At 38.8% G+C, this 16,743-nt stretch overlaps 1 protein-coding gene across 2 annotated transcripts in view; it reads left to right on the top strand.

The window, feature by feature from the left end:
* Positions 1 to 16,743, top strand: part of UNC13B (unc-13 homolog B) — a 232,879-nt gene that overhangs the window by 78,281 nt on the left and 137,855 nt on the right. For both annotated transcript variants that reach the window (XM_025359917.1, XM_025359918.1), the window contains exon 7: positions 8,457 to 8,514. In XM_025359917.1, coding sequence (XP_025215702.1) covers positions 8,457 to 8,514 — 58 coding nt within the window. The remainder of the gene's footprint in view (positions 1 to 8,456; positions 8,515 to 16,743) is intronic.

Genomic DNA, 16,743 nt, shown 5'->3' with positions numbered 1-16,743 from the left:
GGCCTCCCAAAGTGCTGGGATTACAGGCTTGAGCCACCGCGCCCGGCCCAAATCAGATTTTTGCCTTCTGTTTTTATTCTAGTGTATGGCACTCACTAAGTTTTTATCTTTCATCCTTCTTCCACTATGCTGTTTATCTTTTTAGCAGCTTCATTGAAATATAATTTGTATATACCATACAGTTCACTCATTTAAAGCTTACAATTCAGTGGCTTTTACTAGCTTCATAGTTGTGCCCATGGATATCACCACAATTTTGAATATTTTCATTGCCCCATAAAGAAACCCTGTGCCTTTAGCCATCAGTCTCCATTCTTCCCTATCCTCCTCAGCCCTATCCACCCACTAATCAGCCTTCTGTCTCTATGGACCTATTCTGCACATTTCTGATAAATGAAATTATGTAACGTGGTCGTTTGTTTTCTTTCACGTAGCATAATGTTTTCAAGGTTTCATTCATGTTTTAGCATGTAAATAAATTCCTTTTTATTGCCAAATAACATTCCATCATATGGATGTAGTATATTTTAAATTCATTAATTAGTTGATGGACAGTTGGGTTGTTTCTACTTGTTAGCTGTTACGGATAATGCTACTTTGAACATTTACGTACAAAATTCTGTGTGGACATATCTTTTCACTTCTCTTGGATATGACCTGGGAGCGGAATTGCTAGATCACATGGTAACTCTGTATTTAACTGATAGACTGCCAGACTATTGTCCAAAGTGGCTGTGACATTTTATACTCTTACCAGCAGTGTATAAAGGTTTCAATTTCTTCATATCCATGTCAACACTTGTTATTATCTTTTTTATTATATCCATTCTTCCATTCTTAGCATGTATGAAGTGTTATCTCATTTTGGTTGCTTTTCCATTTAAAAACTTTTTTATTATGGAAATTTTGAAACATGAAAAAATATAGTTACTCTTCCCTTTTTTTGCTGGAGTATTTTAAAACCAATCTGGCCGGGTGTGGTGGCTCATGCCAGTAATCCCAGCACTTTGGGAGGCCAAGGTGGGCAGATCACTTGAGGTCAGGAGTTCAAGACCAGCCTGGCCAACATGGTGAAAACCCATCTCTACTAAAAATACAAAAATTAGCTGGGCGTGGTGGCGGGCACCTGTAATCCCACCTACTTAGGAGGCTGAGGCAGGAGAATCGCTTGAACCCAGGAGGCAGAGGCTACAGTGAGCCAAGATCACATCACTGCACTCCAGTCTGAGTGATAGAGCAAGATTCCGTATCAAAAACAAAAAACAAGCCTAGGTATTATCTTGTCTCACCCATAAATATATCAGTATAGATCTCTAACAGGTAATGCTTTTGTAAAAAAACCACAATGCCATTATCATGTTGAACTTAACAATTTCTTAGTGTCATCCAATACCTAGTTTTTTCAATTTCCTTTAATATCTAGAAGATGTTTTTTCATAGTTGATTTTTTCATTTCAAGAGCCAGATAAGATGTGCCCATTTGGCTATCATGTCTCTTCAATCATTTTACTTTATTTTATTTTTGTATTTTTTTGTAGAGATGGTGTTTCACCATTTGCCCAGGCTGATCTCAAACTTCTAGGCTCAAGCAATCTGCCCACCTCAGCCTCCCAAAGTGCTGGGTTTACAAGCATGAGACACCAAGCTCAGCTCTTTAAATCATTTTAGTTGTAAAATCATTCACTTACCCTCATCTGTTTTGTAGAATTCTGCACATTGTGGATTTTGCTGATTGTGTCCCCAGGTTTTATTTACCGTGTTCCTTTATCTCTCTTACTTCCTTTAAACTGAAAAGTGCATCTATTAGTTTGAAGACGAAGTTGTAGTTCACTTTTGATAGGCGTGATGTTAAAATTCAACAGTGGATTCAAGTATCGTCAGCCCATTTCATTCATTATGATATTTTTCCATCAGCCTCTTAGCTAGTGGTTTTAGCTGCAAATGATGATGATTATTTTGTTAGAGTCTGAAAAATGATGGTTTTCTTTCTTTCTTTTCTTTTTATTTTTTTGAGACAGCCTTACTCTGTCGCCCAGGCTGGAGTGGCGCTGCAGCCTCTGCCTCCTGAGTTTCTCAGCCTCCTAAGTAGCTGAGATTACAGGCATGCACCACCATGCCCAGTTAATTTTTGTATTTTTTAGTGGTGACAGGGTTTCACCTTGTTGCCCAGGCTGGTCTCGAACTCCTGCCTCTAAAGGTCTGCCCACCTTGGCCTCCCAAAGTGCTGAGATTTCAGGCAGAAGCCACTGTGACTGGCCTGATAGTCTAATTATATTATCCCTTCAGCATTTATTAGCTATGATTTGTCTATAAAAAAATATTTTCTCTTACCAGCTAGCTATTTGGTTCACTGAAATACAGTCTTTATAAGAAAAACATTCTCTTATCTATTTTTAGAATAATGAACTTTTGCCTCAGCAACTTCTCAAGGTGACCAGTAAGTTGTTTTCTTTTTTAAATGGAATATTACTATGTATTTATAAATTTGGGTATATTCGATCATGTATTTCGACCCACTGCAATCATTCTTTTTTGGAGACAGGATCTTGCTCTGTTGTCCAGGCTGGAGTGCAGTGGCACAATCATAGCTAACTACATCCTCAAATTTCTAGGTTCAAGTGATCCTCCCAGTTCAGCCTCCCAAGTAGCAGAGACTACAGGAGACTCAGGTTTAAAAACACCTAGCTAGTTTTTAAATTTTTTGTGGAGGTGGGGTCTTACTATGTTGCCCAGGCTGGACATTGTTTTTGATACTAAAATGATCTCATCTTTGGTCAATGGGAGTTTCTTCAAGTTGGCTTCTGTCTCTTCTCTTTTTCTATTTTTATCATGAAAAACATTTAAGTATACATACAAATATAGGAAAAATAAAAGGAAACCCATGTGTATACCCATCCCTAAGATTCAATAATTATTAAGATTTCATCACACTTGCTGCAAAATCATTTTTAAAATACAATATAGAGTCTAACTTTTTTATTCTACAGTGTATGACATTTCCCATACACCTCGTGGGCCTAGAGGCGCTAATCAAGACTGACTTGGGCATCTACCACTTTACAGAGCTGGATTGTACCACATTGTATTACTTTTGCTACTCATGGGCAATTAGGTTTTCACTGTTATAAATGCATGCTGCAGTGAACATTTCTGAACCTGTTTCTCTATGCTTATATCTGAGAGAATCTCTGGGTGTTTACCTGGAATGATAGTTGCTTGGTTGTAGGATATGCTGTGTTCAACCTTACTAGATATTACTAAATTGCTCTCTAAAGTGATTGTACAATTTACATTTACCCTTTTCCTGTTTCACTGTTTCCTTACTGATACTTGGTGTTATCAGATTGTAAATTTTTGTTAATCTAATGAGTATAGAAATTGTTTTAATTTGTATTTCCCTGCTTATTGGTGAGATTTATTCATTCACCAAACCAATTATTAAGCACCATGTACCGTGCACTATTCTGTGTTTAATATACATCAGAGGTTGAAGATCCCTGCCCTCATGGATCACATAGGCAGAATCAGACAGTAAGCAAGAAATATAATAAATATAGTTGAGTATTAGAAGCTGAGAAGTGCTATAGGGGATGTCTTAGTCTATTTGGATTGCTATAAAAATGCAAAATGGATAGGTTATAAACAGCAGAGACTTATTTCTTACAGTTCTGGAGACTGGGAAGTCCAAGATCAAGGCACTGGCACATTCATTGTCCGGTGAGGGCCCATTTCCTGGTTCATAGACAGCACCTTGCTGTATTCTCATGTGATGGAAGCATGCTCTCTGGAGCCTCTTTTTTAAGGGTGCTTATGCCATTCATGAAGGCTCCACCCTCATGACCTAATCATCTCCCAAAGGCCCTACCTCCTAGTATCATCACACAGGTGAATTTTTGGTGGGGGCAGGGGTGGTGGGATACAAATTTTCAGACTATAGCAGGGGGGAAGATATTTTTTCTCCATGTAAGTGTTATACTACTTTTGTTAGATTTTTTTTTCCTAATTGTTGCAAATGGTACATTCTAAAAATTACACTATCTAGTTGGTTATCACATTACTATTATAAGTAAATGCTTTGCTACTCATCTTTTTAAAGTATTGATCTTACTCATCAACCCCTAATAGTTCTAATAGTTTAGAGATTCCCTTAGATTTTCTATGTAACTAGGTTTTGCATCTTTAAATTACAGTTTTTATTCTCCTTGCAGTCCTTACGCTTTATGTTTCTACGTGTTTGAATTGTTTATACATTTTATATAAATATATATAAAATATATATTTTTTTCTTAGACAGATTCTTACTCTTTCACCCAGGCTGGAGTGCAGTGGCACGATCTTGGCTCACTGCAGTCTCCACTTCCTGGGCTCAAGCGATTCTCCTGCCTCAGCCTCCCAAGTAGCTGGGGTTACAGGCATGTGCTACCATGCCTGGCTAATTTTTGTGTTTTCAATAGAGATGGGGTTTCACCATGTTGACCAGGCTGGTCTTGAACTTCTGACCTCAGGTGATCGGCCCACCTTGACCTCCCAAAGTGCTGGGATTACAGGTATGAGCCATTGTGCCAGGCCTGTTTATACATATATTTTTATTAACAGACTTCATTTTTTAGACGTTTTAGATTTACAGAAATGTTGAGCAGATATTCATCCCCTCCCCCACCCCATCTTATGATTTCCCTTATTATTAACATCTTACATTAGTGTAACTGCCCAATGGGTTTACCTTATGTGCTGCCTAGACAGAAGTGATTTATGAAGACAGGGGAGGTGCAGTGGAGAAAGAGTAATTCACCCAGAGCCAGCTGTGCAGGAGACTGCAGTTTTATTATTACTCAAATCAGTCTCCTGGGGCATTCGGGCCTCAGAGTTTTTAAAGATAATTTGGCAGGTAGGGGTTTGGGAAGTGGGGAATGCTGATTGGTTAGGTTGGAGATGGAATGATAGCAGGTAGAAGTGAGTTTTTCTTGCTGTCTTCTGTTCCTGGGTGGGATGGCAGAACTGGTTGGGCCAGACGGGTAGTGTCAGCTGATCCATCTAGTGCGGGATCTGCAAGATATCCCAAGCACTGATCTTAGGTTTTATAATAGTGATGTTATTCCCAGGAGCAATTTGGTGAGGTTCAGACTCTTGGACACTTTTGGAGCCAGAGGCTGCATGACCCCTAAAGTGATTTCTAATCTTGTAGCTAATTTGTTAGTCCTGCAAAGGCAGAGTGGTCCCCAGGCAAGAAGGGGTTCTTTTTGGAAAAGGGCTATTATCAAGTTAGTTCAGCCTATGCCCAGGAATGAACAGGGACAGCTTAAAGATTAGAAGCAAGATGGAACTGGTTAGGTCTGATTTCTTTCTCTGTCATACTTTCCTTAGTTATCATTTTTGCAAAGGCAGTTTCATTAGTATGATACATTTGTTATGGTTAATGAACTAATATTGATACATTATTATTAGCTAAAGAGTATTTTTTATTTGTTTTATTGTTAGCTAAAAAAATAGCTAAAATTCCATAGTTTATTCAGATTTCCTTAGTTTTTACCTTGTGTCTTTTTTGTTTTTGTTATTGGATCTCATCCAGGATATTGCATTACACTTAGTTGTCATGTCTCCTTAGGCTTCTCTTGGTTGTGATATTTTCTCAGACTTTTCTTGTTTCTCATGACCTTTTATTTAAAACATTCAATGACTAAGACATCTAGTATAATTTTTAACATCATAAGAGTGGAGAGCCTTGTCCGTCTTCTGACTGTAAGGAGACTGCTTTATAAGTTTTAAAGTATGCTGTTTGCCATTGATTTTGGTAGATACTCTTTATCAGATTAAGGAAATTCTATTTTCTTTTTTATTCTCTAAGCATTTTTGTCATGAAAAAGTATGGGGTTTTATCAAATCTTTTTCTGCATCTATTAGATCACATAGTTTTTCTCCTTTGATCTGTTTAATATGGTGAATTACATGAGTAGATTTTCAGATATTGAACTGGCCTAGCATTTAATATTCACCTGGACAGGATATATGTACATTTATATGCTAACATACATACGTATGCACACATATACATACATATTCACATATGAATATTACACACACTTATATGACAGATTTGGCCTCGTAATCTATTAATTAGGATTTTTGTCTCTATATTCATAACTGAAATTGGCCTATAATTTTCCTTTCTTCTACTATCCTTGTCTGTTTTTTGTAGATAGATTTTGTAGCTTTTTTCTTAGCCATCTTAACATTATTAATTATACTCTAGTTGGACTTAAGCTTTCTGTTTTGGGCCTGGAACAGATTCATTAAATATAGCTTCTGAAAATGTCTACTCTGATCTCTTAGGTCTGAATTCTTCTTAATACTTAAAATTTTGGGATTCCTCATGGTTATGTCTATGTACTGTTTATAAAAATCATAATTATTTGTAGTGGTTATTATTTATAACCAAGTTCTTTTGTTACTTTGGAGTGGATGTTTGACCTTCAAGATGTTTTGAACTTGGCTGGGCACAGTGGTTCACACCTGTAATCCCAGCACTTTGGGAGGCCGAAACAGGCGGATCACCTGAGGTTGGGAGTTCAAAACCAGCCTGGCCAACATGGTGAAACCACATCTCTACTAAAAATACAAAAATTAGCCATGTGTGGTGGCTCACGCCTGTAATCCCAGCTACTCGGGAGGCTGAGGCACGAGAATTGCTTGAACCCGGGAGGCGAAGGTTGCAGTGAGCCAAAATAACTCCACAGCGCTCCAGCCTGGGCGAAAGAGCGAGAATCTGTCTAAAAAAAGATGTTTTGAACATTTTTGTGATTCGCAGTTTTGCTAGTGCTATCATATTGTTTACACTGTGCTTGACTTTTCTTATTCTCCGTGGAAATTAGTAATAACAGTATCTACCTCTGACATTTGTACCATACTTTATTGCTTATAAAGTATATTTATATACAAAAAGTGTTTTGTATTTTGGATCCCAACCATTTGAAATGCTCTTAACTACTGATACTCATAATGTTTTGTACAACACCATTAACTTTTGTCTGGATTGTTGCAATAATTACTCTATTTCCCCTTGTGTTCCCTACAGTTCATCTCATACAGCAGCCAGATCTTTTAAATGTATAATCAAATCATAATCCTCTCATGCTTAAAACCCAAAAGGGCTTCTCAGCACACTAGAAAAGTTCGAATTCTTACCATGATTTACAAATTCTGTTTTCCCAGTGCCTAGAACAAGGCTTTGCACATAGTGGATACTCAATCAATATTTGTTGAGTTAATAAGTAACTCGTTCATTGACAGTTTTAGAGAAGCTCTGACTTGCCTTGGATCTCATAGCTTATGAATAAGTGACCAGGTCAGGATGAGAACTCCAAATCTCATGTTTGCAAGTTGCTGGCCAAGATACATTTTTCTTTTCTTTTTTTTTTTCTGGGACAGCGTCTCGCTCTTGTTGCCCAGGCTGGAGTGCAATGGCATGATCTCGGCTCACGGCAACCTCCGCCTCCCAGGTTCAAGCGATTCTTCTGCCTCAGCCTCCCTAGTAGCTGGGATTACAGGCATGTGACACCACACCTGGCTAATTTCGTATTTTTAGTAGAGACGGGGTTTCTCCATGTTGGTCAGGCTGGTCTCGAACTCCTGACCTCAGGTGATCCACCTGCCTTGGCCTCCCAAAGTGCTAGTATTACAGGCATGAGCCACCGTGCCTGGCCGAAGATACATTTTTCTAATTCTCCAATGGACTCTGAACCAGACTATCCTCACTGTCTTCCAGACTGTTGATTTGTTTGTGCCTTTCTCTTTCTGTTTTGCCTTCTAAATCAGGCCCATCCTCAAGATTTGGACATAATTATTTTCCTTTTATGGAACATTTTCTTATGTCTTCAGTACCGTGTACTTGTTTTTGTGGTGGTCGTGGTGAGTGGGATGGCAGAGGTTACAGTGCTAGTGGGAGAGGAACTCTTGTAGATACCAGATACTGCACCACATGCTTAGGTAAGCAGTTCCACTTACTTCCCATGTGACCTTATGAACAAAGAAGCACTATTATTTAAAAATGAGAAAACAACCCCAGATAGGTGGTCATTTGCATCACCTGAATAGGGAAATCTCCTATACATTAGCTCCAGGAAAACTCAGAGGACTGTGAAATATTCTAAGGATTCTAAGGCCAAACCTTCTACAGCTGCCTGGCAGAGCTGAGTGGGTGCCCAGGCGCCCTTGGTCAGGACAGTTCTCCATTATCCTGCTGTATTTAGCGTGTCTCACTTGGCCAGGGCCATAACCAATAGTCTGGCCTATATGTCAGGATCACACAGAGAAAATAGGAGCAGGATGTTCTGTTTCTGTTCAATAAAAATTTTGTCTCCAAACACTAAACTTTTTTATAGGTAGCTGTGATTTTTTCCCTCTCTTTACTTGGGCTTCTGATTGTATTTATTTATTTATTTTCTCCTTTCTGCTTCTAGTATTCTAGTCAAGAAGAAAGCCAGAGGAAGCCATTGCCCACTGCTGCCGCCCAGTGTTGTAAGTGAGAAACTTGTCTACGAATCTCTTAATTGTAGCTTTCTGTTGCTTCTCCGAATATGGGTTATTCTGAGCTGGGGAGGGTGGGGATGTCATGTGTGTAAACAGAAGATATTCCTGAAGCACATCTGTTCAGGTGCCTTCCTCTGATGGCTATCTGTCTTTTAGCTTTAGGCAGAAGTTTTTTGGTTTTGTATGGCTATAGGCAGGGAAATAGGGTTCATCTTTTTTTCTACATTTGCTAGCTTCTACCCCTGAAGGAATGATTTGACCCCCTCTATCCCTGTTTACCTGTTATTATTCTTTAAGGCTCAGCTTAAATATCATCACTCTGGGTAATCTTTGTGCTGTTTTCTGCTTCCCCCAAGTCTAACTTAGGTCTCTCCTGTGTGCTTCCATTGTTCCGTGTGCACATCCATCATATGACATATATATATTTCGTTGACATGAACACAAAGTTTTAAAACACACAGACATTGTTCCATTTTCTGTTCTTTGCATTTGACTCAACACCTGATGCATAGTACACCTCAATAAAATTTGATAAATGATTGACTTATTTCTCCTGAGATTGATTTGTTAAGATCACACAGATTACGTCTTGAAATGAGCCATACATTTTTGGTATATTGTTACCTTCTCCTCAGTTTCCCTCAAAACAGCTTGGGACACTAAAGGACTGACTTAGAGTCCGATCTATTTCACTTTTCCAACCTGTGATGTGTGTACATGTGTGTATGTGTGTATGTGTGTGTGTGTGTGTGTGTGTGTAGGGGGGGATTGTGATACTTTTATGTTACTCTGTTTTTTCTGAATCTCATGCCAAACTCCATCAACTGTAAGTTGAAGATGATGGTAATGATTGTATCATTTGTTGTTGTAATATTAGCAATAATAAGAACTGTAGGCTAGGCATGGTTCCCAGCACTTTGGGAGGCTGAGGCAGGAGGATTGCTTGAGCCCAGGAGTTTGAGACCAGCCTTGGCATCATACTGAGATCTCATTTCTACAGAAAAAAAAAAAAAAAAAATTAACCAGATGTGGTGGCACGTGCCTGTAGTCCCAGATACTTGGGAGGCTGAAGTGGGAGGATGACTTGAGCCTGCGAAATCGAGGCTGTGGTGAGCCATGATTGTGCTACTGCACTGCAGCCTGGGCAACAGAGCAAGACCGTGTTTCAAAACAAACAAATCATAGCAGCTAACACTTTTGAGGTCTTACAGTATGCCAGATGCCATTCTGAGACCTTAAGTATTCTAACTTTTTTAAACTTCACAACACCCCTAAGACAGATTTTACTGTTGTTCCCATTTTTGAGATCAGGAAACTGAAGCATAAATAGATTGAGTAATTCGCCACAAATCACATAGCTAGTAACTGGTGAAGTAAATATTCAAACACAGAAAACCTGACTTAGTAGCCCCTAACTCTGTGTGAACCACTGTGTTATTGCTTCCTTCATATTGTTTCTGAAAAGGAAAACCTCTGTCCATGGTTTGTGAATCCGTTGGTTGCCTTCAATTTGGTACATTTTATAGGCCCACTTTCCTGATAAAAGTAAAGGCCAATGGTAGAGGTGAACATTTTTTTTTTCTTTATTTAAAGAAAACCTATTTTTCATATGATTTATTACTAACTTTTGTTTTTTGCTATTTAGGGCCAAACATTTAAGGTCAGAAGAATCTGAATTGAAAACCAGGTTTTCAGGTTTACAGGTCCTTTTCAAAACTCATTGTAATGAGTTCATTTTGATTGATTTAATCTTTTAAACCTTTTTCCAGGACTGCTAATGAGAAGCAAAATGTAATGACTGAGATTTCACTTCCTACTCTTTCCAGGTCTCATTGATGAAATGCAGTTGAAGTGATTAAAGCACAAATGCCAAGAGGGCAGGAGGAAATAAAAAACCTTAAATAATCAAGCAACTTTATTCCCATATATTTTTCATATGTTTACAGGCTATGTTATTTTTCTATGAATAAGCCATTCTTGTCTTTTGCCTGCTTCCTCATATATTTTTATTTTGAGAAATAAAACCTATAGAAAAGTTGAAAGAACAGTACCAAGAGCACTCATTACCCTTTACTAGGTTCAGTGACAAGCATTTTACCAGATTTGCTCTTTCCCTCATCCCCCTCTTATTTTTCTCTCATGTTGCTCTGTCTCTGTCTCCATACATACATACACAAAAATACAAGTATTTTATTAATCATTTGAATATAAGCTGCACACGCTATAACACATCAGTATGTTTCTGCTAAGAGCTAGGAAAGTCAACATAACTGAAATACCATGATCACAATCAAGAAATTTAAGACTGATACAGTAATATTGTCTATAATACAGTCTATATTAAGAACTCCCTAATTGTCCCCCAAAATATTTTGAAAGCTTTTTTTTGTAATTTAAAAAATTTTATTTAATTTTTAATTTTTATGGGTACCTAGTAGGTATTTATGGAATACATGAGTATTTTGATACAGGCATACAATGTGTAATAATCACATCGAGATAAATGGGGTATCCATCACCTCAAGCATTTATCATTTCTTTGTGTTACAAATATTCCAGTTATACTCTTTTAGTTATTTAAAAATGTGTAATAAATTATTGTTGACCATAGTCACCCTATTGTGCTAGCAAATACTAGATCTTACTCATTCTAGGTAACAATATTTTGTACCCATTAACCATCCCTAATCTCCTCCCACCCCTAACTCCCCTTCCCAGCCTCTGGTAATTATCTTTCTATTCTCTGTCTCCACGAATTCAATTGTTTTAATTTTTAGCTCCCACAAATGAGTAAGAACATGTGAAGTTTGTCTTTCTCTGCCTGGCTTATTTCATTCAACATAATGTCCTCCAGTTCCATCCATATTGTTGCAAATGACAGGATCTCATCTTTTTTATGGATAAATAGTACTCCATTGTGTTTATGTACCACATTTTCCTTTTCCATTCATCTGCTGATGGAAGCTTAGGCTGCTTCCAAATCTTGCCTGTTGTGAACAGTGCTGCAACAAACATAGGAGCGCAGATATCTCTTTGATATACTTTTATAGCCCTCCCCCGCCATGATCTAATCAATAACCATACATTTCATTTATTGTCCTCTTTAACCTACCTTCTTTTCTTCCTTCCCTCTTTTCTTTTCTTTATTCTTTTCTTTCCTTCCTTCTTTCCTTTCCTTTCCCTTCCTTTTCCTTTTTTCTTCTCCTTTCCTTTTCCTATCCTTTTCTGTTTTCACTTTTCTCTTTTCTCTTTTTTCTTTCTTTCCTTTCTTGAGAAGGAGTCTTGCTCCATCATCCAGGCTGGAGTGCAGTGTCATGATCTTGGCTCATTGTAAGCTTTGCCTACCGGGTTCAAGCAATTCTCATGCCTCAGCCTCCCAAGTAGCTGGGACTACAGGCCATGCCACCACTCCCAGCTAAGTTTTTTTGTATTTTTAGTAGAGACAGGGTTTCACTATGTTGGCCAGGCTGTTCTTGAACTCCTGACCTCCAGTGATCTGCCCACCTCAGCCTCCAAAAGTGCTAGGATTACAGACATGAGCCACCACGCCTGGCCAAATCTTTAATATAATAATAAAAAAATCTGGCCAGGCACTGTGACTCACTCCTGTAATCCTAGGACTCTGCAAGGTGGAGATGGGTGGATCACTTGAACCCAGGAGTTCTAGACCAACCTGGGCAACATGGCAAAACCTCATATCTACAAAAAAATACAAAAGTTAGCCAGGCATGGTGTTGCATACCTATAGTCCCAGCTACTTGGGAGACAGAGCCAGGAGGCTCACCTGAGCCTGGGGAGATGGAGGCTGCAGTGAGCTGTGATCATGCCATTGTACTCCAGCCTGGGTAACAGAGTGAGACTCTGTCTCACCAAAAAAAAAAAAAAAAAATCTGTGCCTTTTTGGTCATTTATGACATAGATCTTTTTTTATTTATAAAAAAAGTTTATTCTAATTATAATCTGTGTTCAGGTGGGGGTATACATTCTTACAGGTTTCTGGGAAGCAGTTTATCAATATGTACCAAGTCTTTGAATAGTAATAGACTTTGACTCAGCAGCTGAATTTCTGGAAATTTATCCTCAGTCATCACAGCAGACAAAGATATATGTACAAAGATGTTCATTGCAGAATTATTTAAGTAGCAAAATTTGAAAATGACTTAATAGTTAAACAGCAGTAAAAAATAGTAGTCATTAAGGTAGAATATTATGCATTTATTAAAAATCATGCTTTGAATAATAGGAACATTTTCGTGAAACTTGGTAAAAAAAAAAGTATTACAGTTATCCCTCAGTATACTTGGGGGATTGGTTCCAGGACCCCTGCATGTACCAAAATCTGTGCATAATCAAGTTCCTCACTTGGCCCTTAGGAACCCACCTATATGAAAACTTGGCCCACTGTATATGCGGGTTTCACATCCTGCATTTTCTATCTGTGTCTCATTGAAAAAGATCCATATGAGGACCCATGTAGTTCAAGCTTATGTTGTTTAAGGGTCAACTTAAAACCCTCAGTGTGTGTGTATATATGTATATATATACATAAGCAATTTAAGACTCATTGCTATGAACTTAATTGTGTCTACCCCCCATTCATATATTGAAGCCTTAACCCCCAATATTATTATATTTGGAGATAGGGCCTGTGAGGAGGTGATAAAGGTTAAGTGAAGTCATAATCTGATAGGGCTGGTGCCCTCATAAGAAGAAGAGATAGCAGAACTCTGTCCCTACCAAGTGAGGATACAGTAAGAAAGTAGCCATCTGTAAGCCAGGAAGAAAGCCCTCACCAGGAATTGAGTCATCTGGCCCCTTGATCTTGGACTTTCTAGCCTCCAGAACTGTGAGAAATAAATTTCTGTTGCTTAAGATACCCAGTTTAAGGTATTTTGTTAAGGCAATCCAAGAAAACTGCTGCAGATTTTGGTACTAAGAGATGGATCATTGGTGAAACAAATACCAAAAAATTCGCAAGTAGCTTTGGAACTGGGTGATGGGTAGAGGCTGGAAGAGTTTTGAGGTGCATGCTAGAAAAAACTGAGATTTCCATAAAGGGGTTATTGTTAGAAATATGGGCATGAAAGGTGATTCTGGTGAGGGCTTAGAAAGAAAAGAGGAGAGCTACAGAGAAAACTTCCATCTTAGAGAATGTATAATTAATCATGATCAAAATGTTGGTATGAGTGTAGATTTTAAGGGCAATTTTTGTGAGGTCTCAGAAACAGTTAATAAGGAAATAACTGGAAGAAGAATGATCCTTGTTATAAGGTGGCAAAGAACTTGGCTGACTTGTGTTCTAGTGTTTTGTAGAAAGTAGAACCTGAGAGCAATTAAATTGCATATCTAGCAGGAGAAATTTCTAAGCAATGTTTTGAAGATGTGATGTGGCTCTCCCTTACTGCTTATGGTAAAATGCAAGAGGAGAGAAATGAGTAAAGGAAGACTGTTGGACTTCTTAGGTTCTAGAAGACTGGACCATAGAGCTATTTGACTGTGAATCTGTGCTGTTTTCCAGGGAAAGGAAAGAATTACCCTCAAAGTGACAGAGGTCATCAGGGCTGCCACCCTCACCATGGACCTGGGGGCAAGGTCATTTACTTCATTATGTAAAAGGGCAGGCCTATCACAGCGAGGCAGCTCCTGAAAAGCCAAGGAGATAGATATATCAAGCCAAAGATAATTATTCTTGAGTCTTAGATCTAATGGAATTCACTTTGGTAGGCTTTGAACTTGCTTAGGACCTGTCACCCCTTCCTTTCTTCCCTGTTTCTCTCTTTTGAGATGGGAATGTCTAGCCTATGTCTGCCCTACCATTTATTTTGGAAGCACATAACTTGTCTGGTTTCACAGGTTCATAGCTGGAAAGGCATTTTGCTTTAGGATGACTCTTTACTCAAGATCACTCAAGTCTTATTTAGATGATAATTAGGTAAGACTTGGGACTTTAGACTTTGAAGTGGAAATTGAACAAGTTAAGACTTTTGGGGCTGTTGGGATGGAATGAATGTATCTTGCGTGTGATAAAGACTTGAATTATGGGAGGCTAGGGCAGAATTCTATGAACTTGATTGTGTCCCCTCCAAATTCGTATGCTGAAGCCCTAATTCCCAATTTGACTGTATTTGGACATAGGCCTTGGGAGGAGGTGATAAAGGTTAAATGAAGTCATTAGGATGGAGCCCTAATCTAATAGGGTTGGGGCCCATTTAAGAAAAAGAGACACGAGAACTTGCTTTCTCCACCATGTGAGGACACAGCAAAAAGGTGACCATCTGCAAGCCAGGAAGAGATGTTCACTGAAACCAAACCTTGTGGGAATATTGACCTTGGGCTTTCCAGCCTCAGACTGTGAGAAAATAAATTTCTGTTGTTTAAGCTCCCCAGCCTATGTTATTTTGTTATGGCAGCCTGAGCACATGTATACACTTCTGTAAATGCATCTATATAATATAAGAAAAATTATTAGGAAAATAATTATCAAAATATTAACCAAATTTGTCTCTAGGATATGGGATTGTGGCCTTAAATGTTCTTAATGGTTGAAAGTTATTTTTGACCAGGCACAGTGGCTCATGCTTGTAATTTCAGCATTTCGGGAGGCTGCAGCGGGAGGATGGCTTAAGGCTGAAGTTCAAGACTAGTCCAAGCAACAGAGTGAGACCCCCATCTCTACAATTAAAAACAAAGTTATTATTAAGAAAAGTAATTGAGTCCTTGTTCATTCTTTTTCTTTTTTTTTTTTTGAGATGGAGTCTCTCTCACTCTGTCAGCCAGGCTGGAGTACAGTGGCGCAATCTTGGCTCACTGCAACCTCCGTCTCCCTGGTTCAAGTGATTCTCCTGCCTCAGCCTCTGAGTAGCTGGGACTACAGTCATGTGTCACCACACCGGGCCCATTTTTGTATTTTTGTTGGCCAGGCTGGTCTTGAACTCCTGACCTCAAGTGATCTGCCTGCCTTGGTCTCCAAAAGTGCTGGGATTATAGGCATTGAGCCACTAAGCCCAGTTGAGTCCTTGTTCTTAACCTGGGTTTGCTGCTGTCTCTCTCTGACTTTGGAAGTCATCCCACTGTCAACTTCAGTTTCTTGAAGTAATAAATGGAGGCGGTATTCTAGATGATCTCTAGGACTTTTCTAGCTGTAGCATCATGTGATTCTATTGCTTCCGAGTCCTCAGATTCCTTCACATGGATGGCCCCTCCACTACCCAGTGTGTTAGGATCAATCCTCTGCAGCCATTTATAAGATGTTTCCAAAGTATTTTCAGAAATCACTGGGCTACTGCTCTAAAGAAACTCTCCCTTTGATACAAGAGTTACTCTGGCTGGAAGTGGTGGCTCATGCCTGTAATTCCAGCACTTTGGGAGGCCAAGGCAGGAGAATCACTTGAGGCCAGGAGTTTGAAACCAGCCTGGGCAACATCGCGAGACCCCGTCTCTATTTAAAAATAAATAAGTTAAAAAATTGAAAAAAGGTGTGACTCTATACCCAGTTATTTGTATATACTCTTAAAGGTGATAGGATTCTTTAAAAGTATTGAGGCAGACTGTCTGCTTTTCCCAAATATTTTGTCTCAAGTCAAACCTTTCTCTTTTAACATTCAGTAACAGTATTCTGCACTCACTTTTATTCTGTGAAGTTTTTGTCTCGTTTGTTAACTGTGATATATTTATTTTAAAATGTTGTAGGGTAATTATTGTGATTTATTATGTCCATTTGTTTTCTATCCCCCATATTATTACCAGTTCTAGCATTTAGGCTGACTTGTGCCCATTTGTTGAAAGACAGGAAAGGCAGAGAGCAGAAGAAATGATCTTTGTGGTTTTAACTTCCCAAAGCCTAAGATTTTAGGAGAATATACAAAATGTTCTGGACAACTATTATGAGAGGGAACAGAGTTTCACCTGAATCTCCCAATTTCTAACTAAGAAGAGCTTCTTTTGACTTGAATGGGAGGAGAGAGAAATGCAAGGAGAATGAGGAAAGAAAGTAAGTAAGTGACCAGGGTAGATACATTGGGACCTTGTGTCTACTTTCTGTGTTAGGGCACTGGTGAAGCAGCAGAAGTCAAAGAGGGGATGGCTAGGTGTTGTGTCTTAGGCAGATGGACCATCACAAAGAGATTCCTATGCTCCAAGTTGCACCTGCTCCAAAATGAGTCTTGGGCTTTCTAAAAGTGGGAAAGTGAGCCTCTGGTCCTATTGGAACCACTTGGG

Source organism: Theropithecus gelada, chromosome 15 (assembly GCF_003255815.1).
Source record: "Theropithecus gelada isolate Dixy chromosome 15, Tgel_1.0, whole genome shotgun sequence".
NCBI classification, from domain to species: domain Eukaryota; kingdom Metazoa; phylum Chordata; class Mammalia; order Primates; family Cercopithecidae; genus Theropithecus; species Theropithecus gelada.
The sequence above is the reverse complement of the archived record's forward strand: the minus strand, read 5'-3'. Positions and strand labels throughout refer to the sequence as shown.